At 43.0% G+C, this 21,846-nt stretch overlaps 2 protein-coding genes across 8 annotated transcripts in view; one reads left to right on the plus strand and one right to left on the minus strand.

Annotated features, from left to right (window-relative positions):
- Window positions 1–21,188, minus strand: part of PIGL (phosphatidylinositol glycan anchor biosynthesis class L) — a 47,850-nt gene extending 26,662 nt beyond the window's left edge. Inside the window, exons 1-3 of one of the 2 annotated variants that reach the window (XM_042830332.1) lie at window positions 21,104–21,188; window positions 20,113–20,227; window positions 15,270–15,369 (exon numbers count right to left, since the gene is read on the minus strand). In XM_042830332.1, coding sequence (XP_042686266.1) covers window positions 15,270–15,369; window positions 20,113–20,227; window positions 21,104–21,106 — 218 coding nt within the window. In that variant the 5' untranslated portion in view covers window positions 21,107–21,188. Of the gene's footprint in view, window positions 1–15,269; window positions 15,370–19,584; window positions 19,888–20,112; window positions 20,228–21,103 lie in introns of those variants that run through there. The other variant, XM_042830331.1, reaches the window with a different exon arrangement.
- Window positions 20,000–21,846, plus strand: part of NCOR1 (nuclear receptor corepressor 1) — a 57,587-nt gene continuing 55,740 nt past the window's right edge. For 4 of the 6 annotated variants that reach the window (XM_042830323.1, XM_042830327.1, XM_042830326.1 and 1 more), the window contains exon 1: window positions 21,563–21,622. The gene's annotated coding sequence lies outside the window, so the exon portion shown is untranslated. The other 2 variants (XM_042830325.1, XM_042830324.1) reach the window with 2 other exon arrangements.

The following is a 21,846-nucleotide window of genomic DNA, read 5'->3' on the forward strand; positions in this document are numbered from 1 at the left end:
ATATCCCACTATTAGGCTCATCCTTTTGTCATCCTTCTGATAACTGCTCCCCCAGTGTCTTCCAAACATCAACATCTTACTTTGAGATACAGACTTTAGATCAAGATTTACAAGGCAATATTGGCAGCAGGTGGATGGTTGGACCAGGCAATCTTAGAGGACTTCTCCAACCTTAATGATTCTGCGATTCTATGCAGAACCAGAACAAGAGGCTCCCAAACAACCTGAGAAGAGGACCTACCCCTTTTACCTCTGCTCCCTCTAACTTCTGTTATTCTCTTGCTCTCATGACCTCATTCACGTTCATAGTTACAGCACTACCCTGGGAGACCATGTTTAACTGCCTATCTGCAATTATTCCCTAAGAGCTTCTCAGTGTCACTTCATATAGTCAGTGTGCCCAGGGGAAATACAGATGCACAGGTGAAGAGATTTGTTCAAGAGTGACAGTGCACAACATCCATTGAGCTAAGCTTGGCTTAAAGGAATCTTGGCTCTCATTTCCACATCCAGGTTACTGAAAACACAGCCACAAGCAAATGTGTGTATAATAATCACTTCAACTCCTTCATCCGTTTAAGTGCTTGTGGGTGCTGGTGAAGAAGAGAAAACAGCTCCAAGATGCAGCATCAGCAGATTGGACAGGTACTTCCTGCAGCCATGAAGTTCATTTTGCTGGTGAGATAAAGAACTGATATCCCTGCATCTTTCTTCAGGTTCTGCTGAGAGGGCAAAAAACAGCCATTGGTCTTTACTTTTCCACTGCTGAACTGAAGCACGTGAACTCACTCATATGGATTCAGTATTTGCCCTTGAACTGGTGTGAGCTGCACTTGGCACTCTCCTCTTAGATCAATATATAACCCAGGAGTAATCTTATCTGTTAGAAACAGGGATATTGGGGGGAGGAGCACAGCCTCTAGAGGTGAGGAGAGCAGCTCTTCTAAATGTTAATGAGTTAAGAATAGAAAGGTCAAATGCCTGCCTTATCAGAAGGCCCCATGTGCAAACAGGCACCAAGCTACAGCCATCAAAGCAAAAGCTGGGTACAAATGTCAGGAGTTGGTTATTGCAGCTGCAAGCAGCAAAAGCAGAATGGTGGAACTAGGAAACCTCCCCAGCCATATCTAGCTAATATACGTCATGGGGAAAGTCCAACTGCAAAGGCTGGCTGGAAATTGCTCAGGTATTACAGCTGCTGTGGAGCCAGGCAACACTTTTAAGTGGTGTGAAGGTGCTAAAAAGGGTACTGTGAAAGGATATAGTGAGTATCAGAATGAGCCAGCGCAGAAGTGCGTATCAAAACGCATCGTACATCAAACATCCTGTGCTGGCAGAGCATCACACTCTTGCAAGAGCAATCTGGTGCATCTGTTCTCTTGGAATGAGAGTATGAGACAAAAAGTCCTTCCCTACCTCCTTGTAGACACACAGAGCACTAAACATAGCAGAATCTATCTGAGAACTCTGTACAGAGGGTCCACACAGCTTCAGCTCTGCTCTACAATTCCTCTTTAAGCATAATGCACAAAAGATTGGGGTGGAATAAGAGATGAGACAGCACAGGAAAAAATATATCTCCCTTAAATACCAAAACATTTTTAGCCCTGTTCTAATTAATCCTCTTATTGACATCCAGGAAAGAGGCTAAAAGTTGCATCACGCTGGATGATAATCTTCTTGCAGATACAAGCAATCAGTTTGAAGCAACAACAGAATATACCAAAAAACACCAGTGTGTGTGTGTTAGTTACTCTGCTGTGAGTAATACTGCGTGAGACCTGTACCTACAGTTTACCAGTGCTTTCACCTTTACCTGCAGAGAGTTCTCACCAAAATCAACACCAAGGCAATCCCTGTTCTGAACAGATTGGCAGCAAGCAGCCATGTTTAAGAGCACTGTTCCCTCTCTCCCAGTGCAGGGGGTGACCCAGGAGATGGCTACCTGGCTTTGGAAAGCAGACACAGGATAGCTACCTGGCACTGTTCCTTCCTTACTGCAGAACAAAGAGCACCATTCTAGTCAGCCTGTTCCCAGCTGTAAACAACTATCAAAGGATAGGGTTAATTACTGGTTAAAACACTAAGCAGCAATAACAACTACAAATAATGCAAGGCTAAATATATTTTATCCTACAAAAGGGATAAACAAAGTGCTCAGAAATCATATTCTAACCATTAAGTAGCTAGTTTAATTGGTATAAGATTACATTGAAAAAACAAAAAAGAAATGCACTCATATGAAGCCACTGTTCACTGAAAGACAATTTTGGTTTAGAGCTCTCATGTTTGCTCCACAGAGCAACTACTCTGCAGTTAACTGCACTAGCCTCTAACCCCAGCCATAGGAGAGAACATCATAACCTACTTAAATTTGCAGACTGCATCCTTTATGCAGCAGAGCTCCCAAATGGGCACAAATGGCTTATTTCATACACCAGCATTACTTGGCATCTGTTTATCCTGCAGTCTCCTGTAAGCATCTGTTCATTCGCTGACATAGATGCTCTGCTCTTCTGCATTACCAACCTCATTTTCAGCCCAGAAACTTCAGAGTTTATTAATTTGAAAGAGCACAAATACACAGCAGCATTTTTTATACAGATGGTATTAATGAGTGCTATTAACAATCGCTGTTTCAACCCAGAAGCTACTGTATTTTCAGCAATAGCTCCAATATGCTAACAGTTTTGAGGGGAGAGAAAGCCTCTGTAGATAAAGAGGATTTTACGCTTGTTATTCACAGCAGGAACAACCAAACTTCTTTATCCTATGAGTCACATCCCAGAAGCTTCACATAACTGACGGCCTCTGAGAGCTTTCCTCTAACAGCCCATCCTCAGCAGGACAGAGATCACGCTGCACTGACTGTGCAGGAGCACACAGAAGATCAACAGCCCAGAAAGTCTCTTCCATCCGACATTTCTTGAGCTAAGAGCTGAATTCAACTTAGTTCAATCTAGACAGGAAGGAACACGATCCAACCCTTCCAGCAACTTAGTGACATTTTCTGAGCAGCTACAACTTTGAATGGACGAATTCTTCATCCTTGAATGAAGCTGTGGAGATTCTCCTACAACCCCTTCTGCCTTCATTACACAGAAGGCACTGTTCAAACGCTGCATCAACGCGGATCTCTGTGGTGCGTACGTGCCTGCCAGCTGCAAGTCCTCCCCATGCCTCCCAGTCTGACGTGTGCTGTCACTTTCTTGGCTCTCAGTCACGGATGCCAGCAGTGGAAGAATACAATGGTATTACAGAAGGGCCAACTTTTCTCTGTCAACCCTGTGTGATACTTGCACATTTAAAAGATGACTGCATGGGCACACTTCCTGCAGCCAGAAGTGTTTAAAGATTCAAAAGCACTGAGCAACTAAAATATACAGCCTTGCACAACACTAAAAGCATGCTCAGAAAAGACAGCATGCAATTTTCTGACCTTTAGTATTTCCATGCTATCATTATTTTGAGGTATTCTGCTCTTTGGTTTTAATCTAAGACTGGCATTTTAAATTTCACCATAATAAACTTTCTCTACAGCCTTTGCATCTTCATTATTCTGTCTATGCAAGCCACAAGGTTATTTTTCCTCCCTAAATGTCCAATCTGCAGGGAACGGTTGTGAAACTCCATTATTTCCAGGAATTGCTGGCAATCTACTGCTGCCTGTTCTCAGTAATGCCCATATTTTCCTTGTTCAGCTTTAAAAGCCAAACTTGGTTTGCAAAAATGTCTGGCCTTCTCAATGCCAGGACTGAATAAAGACTAGAACAGGACAGAATTAGATGTTTGTACTACATTGAAAAGCCATTAAATCACATTAAAGTTCATAAAACTACAAGAATATAAAACTGGAAATAGATTTTGGTCTTACTATTACTCAGAAATTTTTTGTAGACTTACAAATAGCTTTTCCAAGCTCCATCTTACCTGATCCCTATGATCAAAACAAAGTACATCTTCTAAAGTTATAAGCACTTGGATTTAGATTATTCAGTAAGGTCAAGGTAATTGTAAAGAGAGGCAGCCTGAGTTCTCCAACATACATGATGTCTGCTTCAATAAGCAGAAATAAACAACACTGACATCTATTCTCAGCCACCCAGCAAGAAAATGTACTCCAAGGTTTTCATGGTTGAGAAAGTCTTAAGATCCAAAAAAGATTTCAAATGATCCTGCATCAGCCACGATCTGAAAGTTTTAATAGAAAATTCCCCATCTAAATGTTACCTATGTCATTGTGATCTCTGCCACACATTGCAATTGGGTCAGAGAAAACAAGGGAATTACTCCAGATTTACTTTGGCAGATGAGGATCAGAATCTGGCTGCATTCAAGCAACAAACCAACAGCAGTAAAAACCCATACGAGCAACCATCTGCAGATTGTCTAAAAGCAGTCAAGATCTGCGATTCTGAAGCGCTTCAGTGACAAAAGATTCCACCCCTATTGTTTTTCATCTCCAAAATATCTTGGACTTCTTTATGTGCTTCTGAGGCTCTCCTGACAGACACAGCTCTGAAAACAAACCTAACAAATTCACAATTTCTTGAGCTCCCCCCTGTAGCTAAATATCCTTGATTTCAATTTGGGAAAGCAGTAATACATGAAGCGATGTCTGAGGCCTGCTTTCTGGGAAGAGGAAATCGACCATACACGATGTCAACTGAGTTCACTCCTAAATGCAAACCACATTGGGCTGTGGAGCATGATAATAAAAACCCGCTGACCTAGTTTCCTGCAGAACAAAATCCTCTGTCTTCCCTCCTCCCATTCCAAACCTAAATCTGATCTCCCTTCTTTGGAGAAAGAAATTAACCCTTTAGCTAGAAAGGAAAAGACTGATGATGAGCTTCAACACTTACACAGCATTGCACATCACTACATATAAACAAAAGTATAAATAATAAAGTATATAAACAATAACTAGGCTATCCCCACAGCTCTGTGAAAAAACAGCATTACTAAAGGGGGAAAGTGAGACATGCACAACTTAAAAGGTCTCTTCCTCCAAAGAGATAAAGTGTGAAACTTCATGCTTTAACCATTGCTCGGTAACCCTTTTCTATGTATTCTCTATGCAAGCATAAAACCTTCAATCGTGACGTGGCGAAAGAGTAACAGCGCAGCTGAGCTTTCTGAGAAACTGCTCCATCAAGCCACTCAAAAAAAAATGTCTATTGTTCTCAAATTCTGCAGTGTCAACGTGCAAGTCATTTTCTGGTAGATGAGAGTTGATTATATTCACTCCAAGTGTTTGGCAAAAGCATTCACTTTTAATGGCTTCACTTCCTCGGTGATGCAATGTTTCATTTAAAGGGATGCCTGGGGGAACTTCAGAATGGACACAGAATGCAAAAAATAACGGGGCATGTCACAACAAACTCAGCCAAGAAAATACAGATGGGAATTGTCTTGTAAGATGCTTCAAAAGGCAGCACTGGATCATACTCCTACAAAGCAGCATCTCACTGCAGTCAGCCAGAATTGTTTGCAGAGCCTCAGACTGCTGAGACCACCTTCACCAGTTCCCAGTGCAACAGTCAACTGAAGCTTTCAATCATCTGTCAAATAGGGCTTTATTTTTGGAAAGACCAGAGATAAAGAAGAATGCTTTGCTTAACTGCTAAGCAGCTTTACAAGCAGCCTTTTACAATGAGGTGGCAAAAGCACAACCTGCAAGTGAAACTGCTAACAGAGCTCTGTGCTGCAGCCAGCACTTTCATCATCATTACAAGCAAGAAGGCCACGCTGTAACTAGTTTCTTTATACATTGCTCCTCCAGGAGCTGAGATAGCTTTGCCTGCACCCAAACAGTGCATGAACCTCCAGTACCCGAAACCGCTCCATCATCATGGAGCTCCATCATCATGGTCCATTGGCATCTGCAAGGTGCAGCAGCTGCCTCCTGACAGGTTGTCAGTCTGTAAGGAGAAGTTCAGGAGGCTCTGTTTTGTGAAGAAGACACACCTTCATTGACTAACAGACCACTGGAAAAAAAAGACTGGAAAGTGACAACTAATAGGCCATCCTCTAGGAGTACCATTTCATTTATGTAGTCGCTCTCTCACTTGGTTCAACTGCAGGGAAGCTGTTAAAGAGGACAGGCTCACAGAGCACAAAGCACGTAGCATGGTGCACTGAACTAACGCTGTAACCTTCAGGCAGTTTGAGACTAAAACAAACAAACAAAGAAACTGGAATAAATTGGTCTGCAGAAGTTGTCATAACTACATCTGTTTTCTGGATGCTGCATTTTCACAGGTAAATACCACAACTGTTTCTGCTCCAAATGTGGAAGAAAAAATTCGGAGTTCTCATGGAGTCATTACAAAAATGGGTCAGGGTCAGAAACGTCGTGATGGAAAAAGAGCATCTTATTCATCATCACAGATCCCCAAGGGGGTTTGAGTTGTACACGCTTATTTTATTGACAAAAACAAGTTTTAGCTTCTATTGTCTTACAGAGGAAGAGCAGCCTGATTTCAATTCTGGATCACACATCATCTGCAATTTGAGCCAAATCCTATCCACACAACTTTTATTACTGGGAGGATGTCAGAGGCAAAAGGCACAGCTGGATACTCAGATCCCAGACTGAGTTCTGCTTGTTGGCAGTTAGACAAACCAGCTTTTGATTTGTATGTAAACAGAGCCAATCTGAACTGGAAAGTCATTAAGAGGAAACATATTTTACACAACGCCCATTGTACAGTTGCTTTTCCAACTTTCCCTATCCTAATATTTTTTTTTGAAGACAACTTTGTCTTCTGTTGTCAACTGTTTCAGTGCCAATTTCTGGTCTTACTGAAGTGAATGGCCAACTCCTACTCATTCTGAGGGGACCAGAAGGTGGTACTGAGGAAAGAAGGAAACAAATCCAAGTTTCTACAACTCCAGTTCTACCATCTATGCAGAAAAACTGAGTTGATGGAGACCCAAGCACATGTTGTATTAAAACAAAGAATTTGTAAGTCTGCATAAACAGAAGTATCCTCACAAAAATCCACTGAGCTTTTACAGCACCTCCAGTCCAAACACTGCTATTCCTATGAAAAATAAGATTTTGATCAAGATGTAACTAATGCTTTTTTGCAAATCCTTTTTTTCTGTTTTTATACCATCTTTAATTTAAAGAAAGCCAGAAAGGTCCAACCAAATGCCCCGAAATTTTTAGGGCAAGGGGAAATAGCATGGAACTTCCCTCACACCACGATCCTGTCTTGGAGGCCCCAGTATTGCAGACATCCTTCTTCTGCAGCCCAGCAACTCAACCCCTTGAGCCTATCAGAGGAGAGGATGCTTCCCACCCATCCCTCAAGCACTACACACACTACTTCTCAAGTTCCCTTCCTGGCTGCCAGTGTAGGAGATGCCTTCTGACTTCAATGGGATTTTGAAACTGAGCTGAAGAAATGAGGATTATATTGCTGGTATTCAGCACAACAGAATATCATGGCATTTAACGTGGCCCAACAGCCTTCAATGCTGTGCCTTGTAATTGGAAACATTCTGTGCTTTATAAGCCTAATAAAGTTCCCAAGACTCAGATACTGGTTATTCGGTCATTCCTCTGGTGGCTGCCAGAACTAGCAAAGTTAGATGAAGGGAACAGGGGTAGAACAACAAGTTTTTAACACTGTGATACCCCTGGACACACTGAAACTGCCACAGACAGCCTCAGCTCTCACAGCCCTGTTGTAATTGAGGCACTCAGCATTTTGTATTGTAGCTACAATTAAAGTTATGAGAACACAGAAAGAAACCACAGCTCGTGTGAACAAGGCAATAACCCTCAATCCATTATTGTGAGCAAGTTTAAGTGTTCTCAGTTAAAAAAAAAAAAAACAAAACAACAACAAACCAAAACACATTTTCCCTAAGTTGAGTCCAAATAGAGACTCAAAAGGTGAACTCATGCTACATTTTTTCCTGTTTGCTTCTCTTCTCTGAATAACTTAGATACTATTTGGTCTAACTGGTACTCTTTAAAGAAGAATTAACCATTTTACCTTCTGTCCTAAAAGACTCCAGTCTGCCTATAATGATCAGTAAGGCATTTACAGCAGCAGGATAAAACGAGTGACTAGCAGAGACAGTGCTGGGCATTTCAGTATGGATTACCAAAGCAGCAAACCTTCCACAGGCAAAGGGGAAATGCTTGTCATTCTCCATTAGTTCCTCAGAGCATCTATTGGCAAAGCACACTGTATTGTTCCACTGCATAACTGGCAAAATAAATAGGCTGACACAGTTTGTCATGTTTAAAAGCCATGGTATAACTGGGTATAACTTGAAAATAGTTTTAATCTAATGACTGTGCTCTTCTGCATTGGTAGCTCACTTCACTAGCATCAGTGAACAAAGTCCACTCAAAATAATGAAATCTTACATTTTGTACTGGAAACCAACAAACTCATGGACACGTCCTTTTAAGTGGACACAAGTGGTCTCATTACAGAACTGCTCCAGTCAGCATATCTGCATTATCAGGAAACAGCCAGCACAGGACACTGACCACTAGCAAATTCAGAATGGGCCACTGAAGCTTCCTTTGCATCAAGACCACGGCTGTCTTTAATGAACTTAAGGCACTTTTAAAAGCCATGAAGAAAAGAATAACAAAAGGCATTTCTGAAGGCACAAACTAGGTAAGAACAAAGAAGTGTTTCCTGGTGGTTTGCCCCATTCTAGTGATTTCCCCGTCTTCAGCCCTAGTTGCTTTTTTGACTTTTGAAACATAATATGTTTGACTTGTTTTCTCACTATCAACTTAGCAGTGCTGATGGTTTTTGAGCAGAATCAAATCTCATCAGCTTGGAGGAATGGCTGGGATATTTCATATTTCATGTTTTGGGATCAGTACTGAAGTTTTCATTCTGCTAAAATAATCTTGAACATTTTAAGCATAAATCTTGACGCTTAGTATTTTGATTAGAATTCCATAACGACATTTTGTCCTTTATCAGCACTTCTTCCCTTCCCTCAACACTCATTCAAGCCCTCGGGTTCTCTGGGCAGCCTCTTGCTCCTAATCAAACCCTGCTGTGACATCACTGACACGTGGGCTGCCAGGTCTCTGTCGACATGCGAAGGAGAATCCTTCCATGTTCTGAAAAGGACCACTGCTCATTTTCTGCAGAAGCAATCTGGGGGCCATGTCCCTGTAGCACCAAAAGGATCGTTTTCCCTTCCACCACAGACCTTTCCCCCTTATTGTACTGCAAGAAAGTTAATTATGCCACGAAGCTGAGAAAGGAGCTGATTCATGGGAGCTCCAGGGAAGCTGAAGGGTAGATTTCCTTATAGAGGAAAACATCTAACTTAGGACAAAACAGCCAAACCTAACATACTGCAATACAAGCCTTTGTTTCAGAAAGCAGCTTTCCTGGAAGGCAGACAGACATCTCAATCCCCAGAAGTATTTCCTCTTAAATTATTGCATAGAGCAACACTTACAATAGCAGACCTCTAAAAGCTGATTTCAATGTAAACCTTTTCATAAAGTGCTCCAATGACCTCAAATTAGGAGCATAAGCTGCCACGTGGTAAATGTTTTAGAAAAATGTATTGATTATAATGTCAAGCAGAGCATGTGGCCAACTATTTCATTACCTTCTCAGAAAGACAACAATTTCAAGAACGCAAGTAAATAGAAGTGAAATTTGTGCATAGTCTTTACATAAACATCAAGGCAGCCATCTGACTAAGGCTCCTTGCTTTCTTGTGATGGTAAAGAGGGTTTGTATTCAAATATAGATTGATTTCATTGTAATACACTCTGAATATGCAACCAATTTTCATCTAAGATTTTCTGATCCCCCAATGTCATTTTTAATTAGAGAAAAATCCACAAAAAAAAAAGACCTTTACAGTGCTTCTGGCATAAATAAGATCAAGAAAACCTGTCATCACTGCTGAAACACACAGCTCTTCTAGAAGAACTGCATGGCAGCACTGTTAATCAGCACATAGCTTCAGAATTAGCAGCATAACAGAATGTCTAAGTGCAATACCACAAGGAACGTAGGAAGACATAATGTAACCAATTACCACAATTACTCTAGCAGAATAAAAACTATTAAATACTGAGCCTAAAATACAAGAAGGAAAGAAAAAGGATCAAGGAATAAAGAAAAGCATATGTAGAATAAATGCGATTATAACAAAAATTCCAGATACATTTAGCAAGATGACACAGGTCTGCAAATGAGTGAGTCAGAAACTGGTATGAAATCACTGCCAGTCTTCCCAGGAGACTCAGAGGCCAGGATTTTGTTGCTGCACTTCTTCTGGTCCTCCATTTTCAGGCAGGCTTTCTTAATCACAGTACAAATTCTCACTGACAGCTTGCACAGAGTTCTCACGCACTCAGCACCCTGCATACAAATCCATAAAGCCATCACCAAACAACCTAAGCACAGCAAAAACCAAACTGGATCAACTGGATGTACTCCTGCACTGTCCACGTGTAAGTTTTCAAATTCTAATCCAAAGGTTGTTACATATTTCATTCTCTGAAAGCTCTGAGGTGTTTCTGTATCCTTCTCATTGTCCCAGTCAGACTCACCCACTATTTAAGGGTATATTTTTCCCATGACCTTACAGACTCACTTCTCTGACATGGGGCCTTGTAGAAGGAAGTTTGTCACCAGTTAAACACAAGGAAGTGCAATATAGCCTGTTTACCTTGTATGGAAAAAACCAAAACCAAAACCAAATCCACACACAAAACCCAAGACCAAAACCAAATAATTTTTATATAGCAAAAAAACCTTCAAAAATGCAAGCTTTCGTGGTGCCTCATAAAGAACTCACAGCTTGCCTGCAATTCTGTACAGGCAGACGTCTTCTCTACTGTGCACAAACCAGAGCCCTTGTGAACTTAAGTGAAATAATAAGAGAAGTGTATGCAGTGCCATTTCCATGGAAACTCAGAAACAGACGTGATGTTACTTGCTGTAAGTCTCTGTACTGAGTGGAAAATTTTCTACTTTTCCCCATTTTTAGCTATTATTTTCTTTACAGTGTAAACTTGGTCCAAATGTTTTTCTGTCACATAAAAGATGCAATTAGTCCTACTTTCTGTCCACTCCAATCACAAACAAAAGACTCAGAAGCTGCAGTAAAATGCCTGATACTTATCTTTCCATTAACTCAAAACAGACATTAGAAAAAAAAAAAAAAAAAAAGAATCATTTGGGCTTCGTTTTTGCTCATTCTCTTCAGAAAGTGAAAATAGCTTAGAAAACATCTCCTGTTTACATGCTATATTACAGATTGGAAGGGCTTTGGCAGATGTGCCCAACATTAGTGGGAGCTTAAATAACTTTTCTTATTAGATCAATTAGATTCCAATGTTTTCCATAAAGCAGGAGGGAGAGCTTGCTGCTCAGGAGCATCTATTCACAGATTAATTACTTACAGGTAAGTATCAAAATCACTGCATTTCATGAACTTCAGCTGATTTGTGGGGGCCTCCAATCCTTATAGCTGAAATGTGGGTACAGTTCGGCACTGTATTTGTGCAGAAGATTTGAGATGCTGTTATCTGTGAGTCTATCAAACACCCCTTGAAGAAACGATGCAAAACAGTTGTCTGGTAGAGACTGAACCAGTCCTGCTCTATCATCCTGGTTGTACTTGGGATAGTCATTGTTCAAGGTAAGGGACTGCTTAATAAGGGCTTGGTCTTTAACACAGATTTCACCACAGACAGACTAACTGAAGGTTTCTCTCTACAGGTTCACCTGTAACTCAAATGTCACGTTGATTTTATATCTGCCTGGCCAAACGAGATTGCAGAGCACATCAATCAGCTTGTCTTTCAGATACATTCATTCTACATCTTGAAACTTCTACTCACTCACTTCTAGATTATGCAAAGAGAGGAGGAAACAGCATGACTCAGCTCTGCACTACAATGGCTGGAGCAGATCCAGACCGAGCAATCCTTTGGGCTTTCCTTTCCAAAATACAAGTCTGTAGCTTGGATAATGTAAAGCATCCAGTGCTTGCATAAGCAATGTTAATTGGTAGCATGCCAGCTACAGTCCTTAAGCATTGTACTGGTTCTTAACACAAATGCAAAATTATCTTCTGGAGAGTCAGGAAGAGAATGAAAAAAATAAAGCCAAAGGATTTTGATCTTAGAGATGGCATATGGATGGCAGAACGCTGATGAGAACAGTCTTACAAACTGTATCCCCTACATATTAATTTCCATTGAAATTTAGCATGCTTCACATCAGACCAGAGAGGCAAATACTTCTGTATTATGTGTAAATTAGAAAAGGGGTAGCAGAGGCATAGGAAAGCTACTGACTGGAAGGAATCTGGGAACTCTAAGTTTGAAGAAAATCAGCCCCAGTGCTTTACCTAAAGCAATGAAAATACTTCAAAAATTCAGTGTCATCTAAAAATCATTCCTCATCACCCACTACTTTGCAAACACCTGATCCACAGATGTTTTTCATAAAGTATCTCCTCTAGATGAGTTACTGCTGAGCGAATAATGCACTATAAGCATGCTTAACTTGTCTGTATAAACAAGCTTTGAGCTAAATTCAGCAAGAACTTCCCTTCAGGTTGGCTCCCTGAATGCACAACAAAGTTAGATGATTTGGTGGTTATCTCACTGCAACCTAACCTCTGAAATAAATGTCTCATACCTGAACTTGTTTCTCAGAACAACCTCGTGCATCTGTAACATTACAATATAATAGAAAGCACAGCAATGATAGCAGGGTAGCAAAGTCCCAGGCTGCAACAAGTGAGGAGAAGCCCAAAACCAGCAGCTGTGGCCACAGAAACAATGGGGAAAAAAAAAAAAAATCTGCTTACCCCAGGTAGGCAGGGATCTCCAGCAAGACGCCTCACCTCCACTGCCAGCCCTTACATGAGGTCTGGGAAGGGGTGGATCCTGGCTTTACCCCTTCTGGTCACTCAGGTGAATTGTTTGTACCTGAGCTCCCCTACGTTGGCCCTGCCCTCCCACCAGGTGCTCCATCACTGCTTCAAGCCATGACTTAGCATTGCCACTACAACATCCTGTGCCTCAGAACTCTGGGCAGGGACACAGATCAGTCTTCTCAAGCAGCGCATCCAGTAGCAGAACTCACACATTGGTCACTGATTTCATAAACGTGCATATCACTGACAATGAAAGCACCAAAGGGAAACAATCCAGTTATTTCTCTGAAATCACCCTCACCTTTCTACTGAGCAAACTGCAGTGCTACTTGCAAAAAGCAGCCCTCTGGACTGTGTGCACTGGGAGATGATTGAGCAGTATCAGGAAACTTGCATCACAGAGAAACCAAACTCAAACTCATAGTGCTTTATAGCATGAAAGACAAGCAGGCTTCTGGGCTCAGTGTAAATTGCAAAAGACAGTTCATTTAGCAAACCTATGCTCAGCAAAACTCTATGAAAAACTATGCAGCTTTTTTCCATATTCCCCCCCAAAAAAGTTCTGGGTACTATCATGTAATTGTACTACAAAACATGAAGCTACCCCAAGTCAGTTCATGGGAAGCAAACGGAAACGTCTCTTTCCATTCCAAAGGAAAAACAACTCCTGTGCTGTTTTCCTAACAGAGCTGAAAACTTGGAGAGAAACCTAAAGCTAAAAAAAGCAAAGAACTCAAGAGGATTCATATTCTGGACTGTGGTTTCTGTTGCCTTAGCTCAAGGGAAAATACATTCATGGGAAAAGGGCCTGCCTGGAGCCAGGCTTTTTTCAACTCTGACTTTTCTAGTTGGTGTGGCCTTAAAACTGTCTTCTTTGTAAACAAAAATGTTCTTTATGAATTTCATGATAGCTGTTTACAATTGAAACTGGTTGTACTGTGTTTGCTAGAAATCACTATTTATTTCAGTAAACATTAACCCCAGATGGGCAGAGATTGGGCAACTTCAGAGGCCTTGCAACGTTACCTTCTGAGTTTTACTGATTCCAAGTGTCAAATCACCTTCTATTAATGCAGTTTCAAGATAATTCCAAAACAAATAAGTGTCAGCTTCATCACCTACCTCCATATCTAGACCCAGCTAAAGAAAACAACACATATTAAAAACAAACAAACAGAAAACCCATACAGAAATCCTGCGTGGCTTCAGTTGAAAGAAACTTACTATAATGTTGTTATGGACAGCCTTTAACACCAGAGCGCATTTTGTTTTTAGCCAGAACTAAACCAAATTATAAATATAGCAGAATCTCATCCAAGCCATGTAAGCACTAGCCTATGAAAAAGGTGACTACAAGTTCATGACCTCACACATTTACATAAAATAAGATTTTAAGTGAATCAAATTAATGTTACGTTACGTTTTAAAAAGGTCTTCTATTAACGCCTATATCTGATTCTGAACTGTTCACATAATTTAATTTACAATTAATTGAAGTCTTAGAATAAAACACTTGGAAGCAATGGAAACACATAGCTTTGCTAGCAGCAGCCTCCTCTGCAAAGACTGAGAAGACATTTCATCCATTTCAGACCATCCCATTAAATGCAGTCAACCGCCAGCTCACCCACAGATGAAAAACTTGTTGGCAACTAACAAACCACCCAAACATATGAACAAACAGATTCCAAGCAATTCTATTTTTCTGTCTCCCCAAAATACACCCTCAGGAATTTCTGCTGTCAGGGTGGCTTCTTCGGCTAAAGCTGGCAGGATTCTTATTTTATAAAGTGCTCTGATGGCTACCAAAATAACATAGGCACTGCACTGTTTTACAGACAGCACAACTGCTGATGTGTTTATATGGTTATCTTATCATGGAGCACAGACTTCAACTATCTGCAACTATGTTATAATCACGTGGGAGAATAACTGCAATGTAATGGTACTGCCAATCCTCCAAACAGTTTTATTTTCAGCACAAACTTGCCTCTGGCAATTCAGAGATTTCTTTGTGTCTTGGATAACACTGCAAAAATTGCAACAAAGAGTGATCATGTTGCCCAAACACACTGTCCAGACCCCCTACAAGTTAGTTAGTTATCACTACTTGAAATGCTGTATTAACAGAGTTTCCTCTAAGGACAGTAATCCCCACTATATTCTTGATTTATGTTCTGAATTAATTAGATTTTCTTAGCTAATAGTTTACATAAATATCTCGTATGATCTTTTTTGACAGTCCTCAATCCAATACGTATAGAATGATAGAGTCAGCTGTCACAGAACATTGAAATGAACTTCACTTCTTGTTTAAAACCAGCATAGAAATAATACTACAAATAAAGCTTAGTTACCTGTGATCAATGACTGTTACATTGGATGCAGGAACCCCCAGCAGACAACAACTTTGTTCCAGTTCTTTCTTACGAATCTCTCCTTGATTGTAATAGTTTCCTGCAAATAACAGCAACACTGTTTAGTTTAGCATGGAGAAAAAAGACATTTACTGGTCAAACAGAAGTTTAGAAGCAGCTGCCCAAGCAGATTGTTCCAGAATTGCTGTCTGGGAGATCTCCCATGTCTTTAGCAGAAGCATGACTTTGGCTATTACTAAAAGGAGGACAATGGACTGCTTGGACAACCGGTCTGGTTAGACATGGCACTTTCTGATACCTTTTCCAAACAAGCTCACACCAAAATTTTTAGCCTTTTAGCAAAAGGAATTTGTTGTTGTTGTTGTTTGGGCTTTCTGTTTTCTCGTGTTGTATTTTTTGTGAATTCCAAAGGCTAACTCTGCTTGGGGGCGGGGGAGGAAGGAGCTTTCTAAGGGTGTCTACAAGGACAAACAGGTTACAGTTATCTGAATGCAAGTCACCAACAAAAACAACCCAGCAAGATCTTCTCATAAACACAGAAGAAACAGCCTTTCCAGTGAGGTGACTAAAACTGTTATCGCTGGCAAATTTCCAGGTTGTCTCTATGAAAGAGGTTAGTGGGACCTTAGTCCACTTTAAAGAGAGGTATTCAAAACAAATCAGTAATAATTAACCTCCTCAGGAAGGGCAAAAGAACCACTCCTCCTTCACTATTAGGCATGGTACCATGAACTCCCTCCTGTGCTCTTAACAGCACAGGCCCACAGAATCAGGCTGAACAGCCAGGTCAAAGTCCTCAGAAAGAACTGCTGGGACAACACTTGGAAAACTTGTCCTGAGTTGTATTCCTTAGGTGATTATAATAGTTTATAGTACATTCTGGACCACTTCTAATGAACAGTAGGCACCACGTAACACTAAAATACTGCAACAGAACACAGTGATGAAATTAAGAGGATTTTAGGGAATGAAGAATTCTAAAAATCTGTTTTTGAGATGAAGATTTCTCAGAAGTCTGCATCATTCACAGAGGAGATTCCAGCAGAAGTTACAATTGCAAAGAACTTACAGAACCACAAAAGGCAGGAACCTACTTCAAGGGTATTTTGGAAAAGTTAAAACTTGATAGATATTTGCAGACCAACAGCTGGTAGGGAAACACTTCAAGCACCGTCTCCTTTGCTGAAATCTTTTCTTCTCATCTTGTCCTCACACTACTTTTTTTTTTTTCTTGGAATCAGTCATGCAAAGTCTATGCCAGTACTGCAATGGTCCCTTGCAATATGCTACCTGTGCAGGACAATATTTGCAGCCCAATTTTAACTTTGCAGCAACGAAATGATAAAATTTAGCTGTGTATTAATGTATGATTTGAGTCTGTAGTCAGCTGTCTTGAATTACACCAGATTTTTTTTATTGTTTTGGGGATGACTCATCTAAATCTAGCATTTCTCTAAAGAAATGTTGCAATCTGAGCACTCACTAGCAGCTTTGTATGATTTTCAAAGAGGTGAACAACAGCCAGAAAAAAACAACTTCTCTTCTTGCACACTGTGAGTGAATGATTTTATAAGACTGTGACAGTGGTTACCTGTGGGTTTGCTGAGGCACACGTCAGCTTGGCAGTCTGCAGTTGGACCACAAGTTCCAGCTTCAGAAGAGGAAATTTAACTGTGCGCCTTCCTCAGATGGACTACATGAGTACTTCATTTTAGATTGATTTCTTGCATGGGAATTAGTGATATTTGTGTTTTAATGTAATGTAAGTTATGTTGCAACATAACACAGTAACTGCAGGTGACGTTTTTCCATGTGGTGCCATTATTCTCAAAACACCTAACTTCTACTGAACTCAAAGGAACAGATCCATTTTCCCCAGCTTGAGAAATGTGTCAGGACATTAGGAATATATAAATGCTAACAAGAAAAAACGGGCAGCTACTGAAAGCAAAAACAGCTGAATAGCTAATGCTGCTGGAACTCATCCATTGAGCACTCACAATAGAGAGCCAGCTACTACAGAGAACAAAACGCATTTATACAGAGTTATTAATTCAAAGATTACTCAGTGTGGAGAAGGCTGGGTTTTTTCCCTCACAGTGCTGTAATTCTGATTCATTTCTATGGCATTTTGACTGATATGTGAGAACTGCAAATACAACAGTTCCTACGTCATTATTTTGGTTCAGTCTTACAATTTGCGGAGTCTTTGATCAACTCACTTGTCATCATCAATCATACAAACAACGAGAGGATAAACCATCTGAATCACCAAAAGGCTATTAAGAGGCAGAGAGAAAGCTATTAGCTCACTGAATGCATTTTCCTATGTGTTGGTATTCCATTACAAAGACGTGCAAGACATGCAAGCGAAGACAGTCTCAACCCCATTTAATGTTTCATGGCACTGAAGCAGGACAATAAAAAAGAGAACCTGAACAAAATAAAAAAGAAACACAACACTTCTTTGGAAAGTTCTCTACTGGCAGCAGTATTTTAATCCTGACAACTGAAATGGCAGAACTGCATGTCGGTAATCTTGTCAGAGCTGTGAAAAAGCCAAATGGGATCCACAGACTTTTGTCCCTCAGCAAAGACAACTGAAAGCTCTGCACTAAATCTTTAATGGGGAGTATGCAGGGATCATTAAAATCAATGTGCTATTAGACTTCAACAATAGCTTAATCCCTGTCTTCTCACCTAGATAGCCTGTTATGACAGAAAGGTGTGAGAACAAAGAATACAGAAGTTGGCAGAGAACAAGCTGGTGATTTCAGAATTACAGCAGTCCCTTTTCCCAAATACGAGCAGCTGTCAGTGGGAGATGTACATCTTTTTAGCTTGAAATACTCCTCTGAACAAACATTAAGACATTAAGTTTTCACCACAGGCTCATGAATTCATGTACAGCAGTGTGTATGGTCTGATAAATCAGTTAACATGAGGCTGCTTCCTACATCCAAAATAACTGAACAAAGTAATGATAATGAAATGCAACACTGCAGTGTTTCATCAAGCACAACAGTACAACCTTGAATTCACAGGAAGAATAACTGATTAGGTTATGTGCATTAAAAAAAATTATCTCAAGCTTTAGTAGATAACAAGAAAAGCACAAGATAGTAGTGTAATATGCTGGGAAAATTCCTTGTGAGATTTCTCCTCTGAGAGTCTTTCATTTGATTCAGGCCCAGAAAGGCCTCAGTTTTTGGTGACTGTGCTTCAGAAACAGATGTGAATCAAATGGAGGAGAGTCCACAGGAGTGCAAAGAGAATGATCAGAAGTTTAGAAAATACAATAAGGATTGAAAGAAATCATGTAGTTTAGTATGGAGGACACAGGAGAGACAGACAGCTTTAAAAAAAAAGTAAGAAGCTGCTATAAGGGAATATTCTGATTTCTATGTTCACAGCAGATAAAACAAACAAACAAACTCAGGTCACTCCAAATTCAGGAAAAGGTGATGTGAAGAAAAGCTAATGCAGCACTGAAGCAGACTACATAACCTCCCTGGGGGACACAAAGCACAAACTAGATATTTGTCTCTAGCAAATGAAGACACCGTTAGTGTTGCCTTTGGGCTGACTGATGGACAGCACAGCCTCAGGTTATCTTCAGGGCTATTTTTCAATGATTAGACTGTTTTGCAACCAACATTTTTAGATGCGTTAGTGTGAATATATCATGATATCAAAACTGGATCATCCAAAGCAAGTTCTGTAAAAGACCAGAGAACTACAAAATGCAAAAACTTTAACAATGAGTGCTTTTATGCAACTTAATGACATTTCCATGCAATTTCCTAGTATCTCAGTGCTGCAGCATGAGAATTGATTGTGAAACCGTATGCGTGGTTCAAATATAGATTTTACTACAGCCAATGAAAGTGCCAAAAGCAGCATTTTGGCTGAAGACCCATACATGAGGCCACTTTCAAGCGTGTGCAGAATGCCCCAACCTAGAGGTGCCCCCAAACCACAGAGTCTCAGCAGTGCTTACTGTCACTGCAGCAGAAACCCAGAGGGCTGTGAGAATCAGCACAGTGATGACATCACGCGTGGCATCGCGGTGACATCACACTGTCACACCACGATGAGGCCACACCAACCATGCGCCGATACGTCGCTACAGCCCTGCCCGCTCCGCCCAAGTAGACAACCCAGCGCTGACGTCACGAATGAAAACATCACAGCGGCCTCCGCGTGACGCCACAGATGGGAAGCCTGACCTCCACGGCCAGCGGCACCTGAGGGGCCAGGTAGCCCCACCACTCCCTGCCGCATCCCCGCTCACCTGCGGAGCAGCACAGCACCGCGAGGCGGGCGCCGGCCCTGCCCAGGCAGAGCAGCGTGGGGGCGAAGAACATCACTTCGTCATCGGGGTGCGCCGTCACCAACAGAGCGCTGACGTCATCATCCCGCGACACCGCCGCGCTGTTCGCGGCGGAACGACTCCGCAGGCGGCACGCGGCGCAGCGCAGTACCGCCAACAATAACAGCAGCAGCACCGCCAGCCCCCAGCCCCACGGCCCCGCTGCCATAGCGACAGCCGCCGCGCACCGCTCCGCCGGGAAACGGGGACGGAAAACGCGAACGTTCCGCGCTCCCAGAAGTTCCCCTCTTCCGCCCTTCTATTCCCCGCCTCGGGGCGGGGTCACGCGGCTGCAGAAACGTGCACCGGTCCCGCTGCTTTGGGGCTGCTCCGCCGCACTCGGGCTGGGTGGCGGCGTGGCCCGGGAGCATCCCTATTAGCGAGAAATGGGCCACTGTGGGACCTTAAGAAGTAACAAATGGAGACAAAACTGAGCTCTTCGACGCGTACCTCTGTGTGGCTGTGAGATACACGTGGGCGAACTGAGACCTCGAGAGCGGGTCGAGGAGCATCTCCAGAGGCAGGCTGTGCAGTGCGCTTGTCTGTGCGGCTGTCCTGAGCGCGGCTGCGAGAGAAAAAAAGCGTTGGGACGCGTCTCAGGGGTGAAGTCAATCGCTGGAGACGTTACCATGCAAAAGGTGACAGGGAATAAATAAGGCAACGAGATAAACGGCGGCTTGGAAGCCGTGCTGCTCGAGGCATAGAAGAGCAGTCTGTTACCCCAACCTCAGCTTAAAGAATAAAAGTGGGAGAGCAAATCAGAGGAATCGAACATCCAGAGAACAAACACCTCACAAAACGGCTCCTTCACACGGGCTTTTCTTGGATACGTTGAAGCAAGCCGTAGGCTGTGGTGGGGTTAAAGACTTCAGCCTGGAGATAGGTTGATGTAGGCATTTAACGGAGTGGAACTCAGCTGTGGTGCTCACTGGCCAATAAAGCGTGTGTTTAATGAGGGAAACTCGCCTCTTTGCCACACGGGCTGAGCACCTGCGTTGTGACTCCGGCTGGAAGCTGTACAACATGACCGCGTTTCCTCAATGGGACAGCTTAATCTTGGCTGACGGTACGTGCCTCCCGTTACAAACCCGATAAGGGGATCTGCGATCTCAGCAGCTCACGTTTGCAGATAAAACGTGAGGATTTCAAATATCTGACGGAAAAGCCGTCGGCACCAGCGGAGCGTAACACGGCTCGACAGGGGACAGTGCTCATTTTTCTCATTCCGGAGGAAAGGGTAAAAAAAAAAAAAAACACACACAAAAAAAAACCAAACCAACAACAACAAAAAAAAACCAGAAAAACGAGGCAGTTGCGATTTAAAACCTAATATTTCATAACGAGAGGCAGAGGCGCGCCAACCGCGGGGACCCCACACGGCTGTGAAGAGCCGCGCTCCGCCCCTCAGCCGCCGCCTGGCGCTTCGGCGGCCGTTATTTACCATTTTTCACTTCAGCCTATTCGCCTTCTCGCGGCCGAGGGGCGGTGTGTACGTGAGGGGTTCCCCCGCGCTCCGTCCGTCACCGCCTCAGCGCCGCTGCGCGCCTCATGGCGGTCGCCACCGCCCCCCCCCCGCACAGAGCCCCTCAGTGGGGAGGGGGGAGGGAGCCGTACTCCGCCGCCGCACCGGCCAGCAGGTCCTGGAAGGAACGTAGCAAACCGCCTTCTTACTCCGGGACCCGCCCCGCTTTCTAGGGAGCCGACGCCTCCAGAGCAGCGCTACGCTGGCTGCGCGTTGGGAGGAAGGCGCGAGTCCCCGCGACCGGTAAAAAACCTCCGAGTCTCCGCGCCGCCGTTTGTTTGGTAGCTGCCAGGACCTGGCGAGAGGAGGCGGAGTCCTCCGAGACGGGGGAGGGGAGGCAAAATGGCGGTGGCGGTGGCGCTGAGGCTGAGGTGAGACGCCGCGACCGCCCAACCCTGCCGGAGCCCGCGGCCGCGCCGCCCCAGCGCCGCGCTGTCGGTAAGGGCAGGGGCCTGGCGGCGCGGCGAGAAGCACGGGGGGCAGCGGGGCTTTGGATTCTCCACTGTGAGGAGGAGGAGGAGGAAGAGGAGGGGGAAGGGGAAGAGGCGGGGGCCACGGCCATCCTCCCTCCTCCTTCCTCGTCGGGCAGAGCCCCGAGGGGAGGGCGCTGGAGCCGGGGGGGTCCTGAGGGAGCGGCCGGGCGGGGGAGGGGGGAACAGATC

The sequence above is a fragment of the Centrocercus urophasianus genome, unplaced genomic scaffold, assembly GCF_019232065.1.
Source record: "Centrocercus urophasianus isolate 14NV4802_14NV808 unplaced genomic scaffold, USGS_Curo_1.0 seq_33, whole genome shotgun sequence".
Classification (NCBI taxonomy): domain Eukaryota; kingdom Metazoa; phylum Chordata; class Aves; order Galliformes; family Phasianidae; genus Centrocercus; species Centrocercus urophasianus.